At 40.2% G+C, this 11,465-nt stretch overlaps 1 protein-coding gene across 1 annotated transcript in view; it reads left to right on the top strand.

The window, feature by feature from the left end:
- Nucleotides 1–11,330, top strand: part of GALNTL5 (polypeptide N-acetylgalactosaminyltransferase like 5) — a 29,596-nt gene extending 18,266 nt beyond the window's left edge. Inside the window, exons 7-8 of the mRNA XM_013004543.1 lie at nucleotides 5,637–5,786; nucleotides 11,175–11,330. Of these exons, the coding sequence (XP_012859997.1) occupies nucleotides 5,637–5,786; nucleotides 11,175–11,330 (306 nt within the window). The remainder of the gene's footprint in view (nucleotides 1–5,636; nucleotides 5,787–11,174) is intronic.
- The last annotated feature ends 135 nt before the right edge of the window (nucleotides 11,331–11,465 follow it).

Below are 11,465 nucleotides of genomic sequence, written 5' to 3'. Positions count from 1 at the left end.
TATATATATATATATATATATATATATATATAGTTTCATTTTTTCAAGCTGCCCTTTTAAATTTTGTTCACGTCTCCTTGACTTCATCCTTTCTTCAGGATGAAGAAAAAGTATTTTCTCTAGCTATTCTATGATTAGAGCAAGTTTCAGAGTCTCTTCTGATATCTACTTTATCCCTTCTTTCCTGTCTTTCTAATGACTTTTTGCTTTCTTCATGAATGATCATTTTAATATCCCCCACAACACATCAGGTTTTCTGTCATTAATGTTCAATGTGTCAAATCTGTTCTTGAGATGTTCTTAATATTCAGTTGAGATAGACTCAAGGTTATGTTTTGGCGCCTGTGGATTTGTTCTCATTTTCTCCAGCTTTATCCTGAACTTACATTTGAGCAATTGATGACCTGTTCCAGTCAACTCTGGTCTGCTGATCTAGAAGCTCTCCAGCATCTCTACCCACAGACGTAGTTGATTTGATTTCTGTGTGTTCCATATGAAGAGATGCCTTCTGTGTAAGTCTACGTGTAGAGATGCCTTTTGTGTTGTTGGGAAAAAAAGGGTATTTGCAGGAAGGACGGGGTTAAAAAGAGGAGCCGATACCAAGGGCTCAAATAGAATGTCAATGTTTAGAAAATATTGATGGCACATATGTACAAATATGCTTGATGCAATCGATGTATGGGTTGTTATAAAAGCTGTAAGAGCCCCCAATAAAATGATCTTTAAACAAAAAGAAAAGAAAGAAAGTATTTTCTATGAACAAGTTATTCATCGCGCAAAGTTCTCTCATGGGATCTCCAGCTACCTTTCTATCTTCAAGTCCTTATTTTGCAATGCCTCTTCCTTCCTCTTTGTTTCCAACTTTGGCATTCCAATCGATAATTATCAATGCACCTTGATTGCATGTACGATCAATTTCAAACTGAAATTGTTGGCAGAATTCTTTAATTTCTTCATCACTAACTTTTGTGGTTGGTGTAAAAATGTGATTAATAGTTGTATTGATTGGATTTCCTTGAAGGTGGATAGGCATAACTCTGTCACAGACTGCAATATATTTCATGATGGATTTTGCAATGTCCTCTCTGACAATGAATACCTTGCCATTCCTCTTGATTGTATTATTTCTGGCATAGTAAATCATATGATATTTAAAATGACCAATACCAGTCCATTCTAGCTCACGAATGCCTAAGCTAGGGATCCTTAGATGTCTCACTTCCAATTTTCCTAGATTCATATTTCACACCTTCCATGTTCTGGTCATGAGCAAATTTCTGCAGCTGTTTCTCCAAAACTTGAGTCGTACCCCAACAGCAAATGAAGATCCCACAGGCTCCACTTGCCCAGGTTTTACCCAACTCACATCACGATGGGCCACTCCCCTTTGACAAATTGGCGGCTGCTCAGTCTCATTTCAAGCGCCCTCTGATCTGAGGGGCTCATTCTCTGGAACCCTCTTTGACAAAGTTCTGCTTCCATTCATTAAACCTTCAGTATCTGACAATGTTTAAAGCTATACATAAGGTTTGCAGAGGCTATTTCCTCCTAAGTGGGAGCCCATTCCTCTTTTATTGTCTGTTCTTCGTCTGGAAGCTCTACTGAAACCTGTCCATTTTGGGTGGCCCGGTTGGCATAGCTTCCAGCATCATGACAACCCCAAAGCCACCACGGTATGACCAATGGACAGACAAGGGGTGGAAGTGACATATCTAGACCAAAAAATCCACAGAGATGGAAAGTAATTGAATGGTACCAGACAGAAAATAAGTTAATGGTACCAGATGGAAAGTAAGTGAATGGTACCAGTGAATGGTACCAGAGTAAGTGAATGGTACCAGATGGTAAGTGACATATCTAGGCAAAGGAAATTCACAGAGGCGGAAAGTAAGTGAATGGTATTAGAGGGAGGACAATGAGGAGTGATTGGTAATGGATAAAAGATTTCTTTCTGGAGTGATGAAAATGTTCTGGAATTAGTGGTGATGGTTACACAACCTTTTCAAGATGCTAAAAGTACTGAATTGTATACTTTCAACTGGTGGATTTTATGGTGTATACATTTTGTATCTATTAAAAATTAATTTTACTAAAATATTCAGCCATTGGAGCACTTCTGAATGAGTTCCAACTTGACTGCCACGAACTTCTATGTGATCAAGTCAGTAACTGTTCTAGTTCTTCATTTCCTTGTTTGTTAAATAGGAATCAACATAAATGCCATTCTCAGAATTTTGTGATGTTGTAATGAATGATTAGTGTAGAAAACAGAAGTAGATATAGCTGGAGGTGGGGTGAGCTCAAAACAATTGCTAGGGTCTTACCCAGATGTTTATCATATGGCTAGGAAACATAATTTTTAAAACTTTAACCAAATTCTAAACAACTTTCAGAATAGTTATTTTGAGCTGCGCGTTTGGTCTGGGGTGTAGGATTCCCATTATGACCCTTCACATTTTCATCTCACTTATCTTTGTTCCATTTGGCTCTTCCCCCGACAGAGACTTACTTAGTCTATGACTAAGTTCATATTCTTTCCGAGCTTCATTTTCTTATATGAGGAGATTTCAGAAAATGAGCAGCTCATAGTAATCCTATAGGACAGGGTAGAACTGCCCTTGTGAGTTTCTGACCCCATAACTCTCTGGGAGTAAAAGCCTTGTCTTTGTCCCTTGGAGGGGCTGGTGATTTCCAGCTCCTGCCATTGTTAGTCTGACTCATAACTACTACGTCATCAGGGCTCCCAGAAAACCTGCCTAGCATCCATGAAATATATATCACCCCATCTATGTGTGCATCTTAAAAACCATTTCGACAGAGGAGACCTGGCCTCGGCTGGGATCAGTTTTCCAAGATGTGAAGAGAGGAATAGCATTCAGTTGCTGCCATACGAAATTGTGTTCCGGTCCCCCCCAAAAAACCAACAGATATTTATATCAGAGCGATACGGAAACCTTACTGGAAATCCCAGTCAAGATTTAGGGAGAGGGGCATGTATGGCTCAGAGAAGGCAATTATATTTCTGTTGGTAGGAAAATAGGGAGGGGCAAGATCCTATTGGGGAGAAAATGCTTAACAATACTAATTGATAGGCCCCTATGGGGAGAAATGCCTGGTTCTGTGTTCCTAATTGGACACTTTTGATCTAGTTTCTATGCAACCCTTGGCGACACAGGCCATGTGCTATAGACGACTCGGACTTTAGACTGTTCTTTCGCAGCACACAAATCCTTCATAGGTGGCACCAGGTGGAAACCTCACTAATCGAACTGGTCTTTTCTCAAATTAAGGCTGAAACTCCCCAGTGTGAGAAGAAGCAGATGACTGCTATTCTAAGGACCTAGAACTGGCAGACATTGGACTTGGCTTTGAATCTCTTGCCTTGAGGGTGTACCATGAATGGTGGCCCACAATTACCATATACTACTTTAATGCCGACCTTGTTTCATTATGACGTGTATTAATCTGGTAGGTGTGGCCCTGCTGTTGTGACGGAAGATTATTAAAAGTTTTGTCCTGCCACCAACCCCTATTGTTTGTGTAAACAGTGTCCAGTCACTTCAGAGTTTAAATCTGTACAAGTCACCAATTCACAGCTGGCCTGCACTCTTATCATTTCCTTTTCTCAACAGGGTTTTAAATTCTATACCACTGGCCAAATTAGTGACACTGAGAGTTGGGCTTCGACTTGCAAGGTCCACAGTTTGAAACCTCAGGAGTAAGACAGGGCTTTCTACTCCCATAAACAGTTAGTCTCAGAAACACACACTATTGAGTCAGCCTAGACTCAATGAGAGTGAGTTTATCAACAGAATTATGTTATGCCCGAGGAGGGTGATTGATAATATTCTCTAAGACAAAATGACAATAATATCTCTAAGGTGAAGCAGTGATAGATAGATAGATAGATAGATAGATAGATAGATAGATAGATAGATAGATAGATATAGCATTAACAGATGAATGGATTTTCGGTCCCACTCAATTCTAGCCCAAATGTAAGAACAATTGGTTCTTATGACATGGCCCTGCTTGATGCTTACCTTCATGAAGAGCTCACTGAAGGTATGAGAGCTATAGCAAAGGTGGTGAAGAACTTGAATGCTGCCTTGATATCACATGGAATAGGGTCTAGGGTCTTAACGGCTTGTCTTCAAACAAGCTGCCACCTAAGTGAGGCATTAATTCGGTCCCCATAGAAGAAACAAACCAGCCTGAGTGATCCAAGGACTGTAAAACTAAAATCCAAATCTGAAGGAGGGGCCAGTATCAGAGCTTAAATTGTGAGCACTAGTTTGCAAGTGGCTATAGATGACAGTGGAAGCCTAAAATCCATTTGCAGTGTCCACACCTGGATTAAGCCGCTGATGAATCAATCCGCTCTGATCATAGTTGAGGGATGTGAAGCCTTGTTATCAGACAGCATTGTACAGTCGATTATGGCAGATGTAGTCGGGGAAGTTCTTATCATTTGATCTTCCTTCTGACATATTTAAAAGTTGTCTCCGTTTTTTAAAAAGTGAAGGGGAATTATACCTGGATTTAGTTTCTAGTGATTTCCCCCTGACCATAGGCCAGGGATGTGACTAGCTTTGCTATCATGCAGAATGCACTGGAAAATGGATTGTTGCAGATACATCAGGCTAACATTTAACACCTTATCATTTGATCTCTCTTTTGATCCACTTTAAATTTGTTCTAGTTTTTAAATAAATTTTTAAATCTTTTTATTAGGGGTTCATACAACTCTTATCACAATCCATACATACATCAATTGTGTAAATCACACTTGTACATTCATCGCCATTTTAAAATAATTTTAAGCTTCCTTTTCTATTGAGATTTTTCTGCTTTACTTTGTTATTGTTGTTAGCTTGTTTGTTTGTTTTCTTTTTTAAATGATTTTCTGTATATGAAAGCCAGGGTAGGTAAGTCTATATAGACAAGAACTGGATTAGTGATTTCTTGGGGATATAGCAGGAGAGAGTGAGGGAAAATGGGGAGCTCATAGCCAATGTCACAAGAAGGAAGAAAATGTTCGAAAATGTATTGTGTTGATGGTTGTTCAACTTTTCTTAATATAATTGAGCTATTGGATTGTATAGTTTGTGAATTACATGCCAATAAAATTGTCAAAAAAATTTAGATAAAATCAAATGTAAAAAACTAAGGGTTATGAAGTGTGTTAAGTACAAGACCATGGAGAAATCATTGGAGTCCTTCATGACCAACATTTCTCTTGCTACTTGCTTACATCCAGGGATAGTCACTTCAGAAATGTTAAGAATAGCATGTTTCCATTCCTCACAAACATCAGCATCAGAAGGGATCATGTATGAAAGAAAATCAACTCTGTTTCAGAGTTTTGCTCCTAGAGCCTGAGTTTCTGGTTTCAAACCCTGTGCTCTACACTTGAAGCTTTGTAGTGTTGGGCAAGTTTCTTAACTAGTCTATGCAGTACTTTCCTCATTGGTAATATAAGGGTAATCACAGTATGTACATGATAGGATCACAGTATGTACCTGATGGAGGGTTGTTGTAAGGAATAAAATAAACTTAATGAATTTTAGCTGTGGTTGCTTGTTTTAAAATCTAGGGGAAGATACATAAATATGTTTTGTTTTTCTTATTTCTAGATCTGGATGTGTGGAGGCCAACTCTTTATTATACCTTGCTCTCGAGTAGGGCATATCAGTAGGATGTATTTCACAGATCATTTTTTAATGGTAAAATCCATGATATACAACAATCTAAGACTTGTGCATGTTTGGCTGGATGAATATAAGGTAGGAAACATCCCTTATTTGGAAAGATGATTGAGCGTACAGTCATAATTCTGAAGACACCTTTTACTTTTTCAGATCCTAATTCTTCCCTTTGTTTCCTTAAATTAACAGCATCCTTGCAACCCCACATGCACCCAGTCCCAGGCCCTCATCCAAATTAATCCATTCTATGTGTCAAAACTTGCATCTTTTTATCTTAATTTCCAGAGAAATTCAAGTTTTTCAGAAGTAAGTCCATCAACTCACCAGAAGTTTATTGCAGGGAGACCTATATCTGCTTATCTTGCAATTGCCCCTGAAAACATCAGCCTCTCTCGATCTCTGTGCCCAAGTGTAATTCTTTTTGTATATCCCTCCACTATATCTTTTTTCCCCCACCAAAAGTCAAAGATTTCGATATTGAAGTATGCCTTCCCGTTTTCTCATGATCCCCAAGAACTCCCCTGGGCAGGACTTACAGGGTTCCTTTGTTTTTAATGCAGTTTCGGCTCCATTTTAATTAGAAAGTAGTCCATCCAAGAGCCAGGCCCACACATATGAACAGGAACTCCAAGAAGGACTTCCGGACAAGTGAACAAAAAGTATAAAACTCGCTCTGATAGTGTATGTCTTCTTGCTCTTCTATCTTCTTAATTTAGATTTTTTTAAGTTGTAAGAGCAATAATATTTTATTTCTTTAGTAATCAGGAAATGTGGGCAAAAACCTCAAGACTTTTTACATAGCCACTTGGCAAACAACAGGAACGTCACTCCACTGCCGTGGAAGTGCCAATCATCACAACCACACGGTCCAGCAGTTTTACTCTGAACACACCACACAGTGCACACTTAGAGGCACAAAAATGTTCACAGACAGTGTTGTTTGTGTGAACTAATGCTGAATACAATCCAAACGCTCATTAACAGAAGGAGAGATGAACCTTGACGCCTTCACTCAGTAGTACAGCCATGAAATGAACCAACTGCAGATAGCCATGCAACTGCATAGGTCATTAAAAAAAAACCCTTTTTATTATGACTTGGGTAAAAATGTACAGAGCGGATTGGTTTTCCATACAGCAGTTCATACACATTTTTATGGGTGACATTGATGACAAGCCCTACAGGGTAACAGCTCTCTTCCCTCTTCCGCTCTGTTTACTGACTGTTTCACCCGTCCTTCTTTCTAATCCCTTCTGAGCTTTGTCCCTGGGCAAATGCAGCTCTTTGATCTCGTGTATTTGATTGTTCTGAGGAATGTGCACCTCCTTGTGGCATTGTTAACCTTATTGGCCTAACATTTGTCAGAAAGTGGAACCACAAGGGAAGTTTTTATAGGGCTGAAGAATGGCTAAGGACCCTCATTTGAGAGGTTCCACCTGTCTCTTTCAGACTAGTAAACCTGAGTTTTAAAAATTATTATTTCGAGTTTTCTTCCAAATTTTTTTCCTACCCTATCCAGGACCTACTGTTGTGCTCCCTTTCAGAGCGGGCAGCAGGGGTACCTGGCCATCAGCCCAGTTCTCCTTGTCTCAGGATCATGGAGGCTGGGATTCACTTGGTCCATCAGACCTAATTTAGACTAATTGTTTTCTGGGTTCTTTAATTTTCTTCCACGTTCTTTGCTCCAAATCAGGAAAGACCAACATTTACACCTTAGCTTGGCCACTCTTACGTGTCTAAGACCCTAGATGTAGAGCACTGTCTGTGTGCACTTGATGTTATTGTGATAGGTGCTGTCGGGTCCGTTCTGGCTCAGAGCAACCCTATGTCCATGAAACACCATCTGGTCCCTGCACCATTCTCAAAACTGTTCTGATGTTTGAGGCCCTTGTTGCAGCCACTGTGCCAATTCATCTCATCAAAGACCGTCCTCTTTTCCACCCCCTCCACTTAGAACTGTCACCATCCTTTCTTCTAAGGAGCATCCTGGCTGTACTTGTTTTAAGGCAGGTTTGTAGCTCTTTGGGAAGTCCATGGTACTTTCGATATTCATCACCAGCACCATAACGCAAAAGCATCGATTGTTTGTTAGTCTTCTTTATTTCATGTCCAAATTTCACATGTATATGCCTCGATCGAAAATATCATGGCTTAGGTCAGGCACAGTTCAGTCCTCAAAGTAACATCCTTGCTCTTCAACACTTTCAAAAAGGTCTTGTGCAGCAGTTTTGTCCAATGCAATGCATCGTTTGAGTTTTTGACTGCTGCTTCCATGAGCATTGATTGTGGATCTAAGCAAGATAGAATTATTGACGATATCAATTTTTTTCTCCATTTGTCATGATGTTAGGATTTGTTTTCTTTTCATTGACTTGGAATCCATATTGGAGATTGCTAGGGCTTCAAGTCTCCCTCCCCTTATGACAAACATTCGACCTTGGTTCAGATCTCTTTCCTTAAGGGAGCACCATGAATGGTGGCCCCAAACTACCATACACTCCTATCTTAATGCCCTCTATTCTTTCCAGGCACACAACATCCTTCATAGGCCACATCTGTATAGGACATGTATGTATATGCCTCTAAAATTATGCTGATTGATTTCCTTTTTATTTCTACTTAGTTGGGTGGTTTTTTTTAATAACTAGGAATGGATATCAGATTTTTAATCAATGCCTTTTCTGTGTCCATTAATATGAACATGTGATTCTTGCCTTAGTTTCATTTATGTAGTTTATTAGTTTGATTGTTTTTCTAATATCGAACCACCTTTAGATCCTGGTATGAATCCCATTGAGTCACAATGTATTATTTTTCTGGTACACTGTCAGATACTCTTGTTAGGATTATGTTGAGAATGCTTTATCTCCTTACATGAGAGATATTGGGCTATAATTTCTTTTTAGTGATATCTTTGTTTCGTTTGGGCACCAAGATTAAGTGGAGCCTTGGTTTTTGCCAATGCTGTCAGGGCAGGTTGGACTTCCTCCTTCAGTACCATCAGTTCTTGATTATATGCTACCTCTGGAAATGGTTGACCACCAATCAAGTCTCCTCATTCTTTAAAGAGATGGAAAAACTATTAGGAAGTTTACATGGAAAGAAAAGAAACCTCAGATAAGAAAAGCACTACTAACGGGGAAGAACGAAGTCAGAGGCAACACACTGCTCCGTCTCAAAACCTGCACTATGCCACGGAGTCAAGCCAGGCTGGTGCTGGTACAGTGTCACACACAGACCCAGTGAGAGAGAACTGACGGTCTAGAAGTAAATGCATCCACCTGTGCAGAGCCGATATTTGACCAAGGGCCCAAACCCCCCGCATGGGGAAGAGATATTCTCTTTAACAAATGGTCCTGGCAAAACTGGATATCCATTTGTAAAAAGACAAAACACCACCCACAACTCTCATCATACACAGAAACTCACTCTCCACGGACCAAGACACTCCTCTCCGAGGGAGAAGGAACCTAGACTGGAAATTCAAGTCAAGATCGGGGAGGAGGCACATATCTCGGAAAAGGCCAATATATTTTCGTTTGTAGGAACACAGGGAGCAGCAACCTCCCACAGGGGAAAAATACTTCACAATACTCTGTGGAGAGCCCAAGGGGAGAGTATGCCTGTCATTGTTCCTAATTAGACACGTTGACCCAGTTTCTAGGCAGCCCTTGGGGACCCAGGTCTTGTGGTAGAGACTCCTGGGACTTTAGACTCTGTTCTTTCAAGGCACACCACATTCTTCTTACCATGGTGAACTGTGCCGCGATGAACAGGGGGAGCAGACATCTGTTAGTGCTATGGCTCTTATTTCTATGGCTGGGCTGTGTGGTGTTTCCACTGCCCATTGTTTTAGCTATCACCAGATCACTGTCCACAGTGGTTGTACATATTTACAAGCCCACCAGTGGTGTGGAAGAGTTGCAATTTCCGGACACCCTCTCCAGCATGTGTTGTACTCTGTTTTTTTAACTGGGCTATCACTGTGGCTGGAGATGACATCTCATTCCAAGACTGCAAATCTCTCCAGGAACAGAAAGCCTCACCTCTCTCCATCAGAGCAGCTGGCTTGTGGGCTGCTGGCCTTGCCGGTCGCCGCCCGGTGCATGACGCCACCAAGCATTCTGGAAAGCAAAAAGAAAGGGAAAGGGGTACGATCAGCTAGGGGAGCCAGGAATTCTGGAATGCTGGACATGTGTGACTACTTCACCTAGTCAGGGTTGCATTTGTATTGATTTTTTTCAGCCTAAGTTGCACATTTATGTTTTATATACTTTCATTGTTTATTTTATTTTCTGATTTAAAAATATATTTGAAAAAGTAAAATAAGCTCATTTGAAAAACTCTTACAGTAGTGTAGACGCGAAAATGAAAAGTTTGTAGTACCCCTTTCGGAGTAATCACTTGTGTTTTCTTAACACACGTATCTCTACACAAACATATCCTTTTCCTTTACTTAACAATAATCTTACTCTGCTATCTTCAGTTATTTGTATATTTTGGACATCTTTCAAATCAGAAAACATGTATCATTCTTTAAATATTTCCTTTGTGCGGACCTACCAAAATTGACTGCATTGATAAACTCTAGTCCCCCATCCATTGTCATTTCTGGTCACTAACAGTGTTTTGTTATCTCAATAAAGTATGGGATTAAACTCTTTTATGAATATACTTTTGCACATTGGTGCAAATATATTTTTGGAATACATTTCAAGAAGTGTGAATGTCTAACCAGTTGGGAAATGAGGCAGACCTTCTACATAGACCCTCTACAACAAAGACATGCAAGTCCAAATGAACCATCTGGATGATAATCCTGGAGCCTGGGGGGGTGTACATCAATCACTGTGATCGGTTCCCCCTTTCTCTTCCTCCTCTCCCCACCTTCCCCAGCCCTCTGAACTTTTGTCCTTGGATAAATGTTTTTTTATCTTAAATGGTTGATTACTCTAACGCAGTGGTGAGTTCCGTTCAGACCAGTTTCTAGCCAACCAGTAAACCTGGTTGTTGTTATGCTTCTGAGCTCGGTCCACATTCCCCACCCCACAACACCCCGATCTTCTAATGCAATCCTTTTAGAGCAGTTGGTACTGGTTGCCCGGCAAGACCAAGCTCTCAGAACTTTTCCTACTAAAAGCCTGTAAGACGAAAAACCTGTGTGACAGGAAGCTGAACAGACAATAGTATATACATGGAGCTGACCAAACCCATGGAATTAGCTAAAATGCAAAACGAAATACAATCAGTATGGTACAGAGCAGACAAGAGAGGAAGAGGGCTGATGGAGAGACCTCTATGACTTCCCTACCCCTCGGGTCTCCACTTCTATGTCCAATCAATTCCCAGAATTGAAAGAGCACTTTAAATTCAGATGATTAAAATATATGCATAAAGATTAAATTTCTTCATTTCATCGCCAAACGTTTCTTTGTTTTGACAAAATGACTCTCTATTTCCATTTAGGAGGTGTATTTCGCACAAAACCCTGGTGTGAAATCAGTGAGGTATGGGAACGTTAGTGAACGTGTGGAGTTGAGGAAACGACTGGGCTGCAAGTCCTTCCAGTGGTATTTGGAGAATGTCTTCCCAGAGTTAGAAACAGCTGTGGACAACGCATGAGACAAAAGCACATCATTTTCGTTAATAAAGGTTAAAAAAATAAAATCATAAAATCCCTCCACAGAGTCTGAAGAATCTGATGATGACATGGGCTTTGGTCATTTTGACTAAACCCTCTTTTGTAATATGTTCAAT

This window comes from Echinops telfairi, unplaced genomic scaffold (assembly GCF_000313985.2).
Source record: "Echinops telfairi isolate 266 unplaced genomic scaffold, ASM31398v2 ScPeMD7_31;HRSCAF=116, whole genome shotgun sequence".
NCBI lineage: Eukaryota > Metazoa > Chordata > Mammalia > Afrosoricida > Tenrecidae > Echinops > Echinops telfairi.
This window is presented reverse-complemented; position numbering and strand designations above follow the sequence as displayed.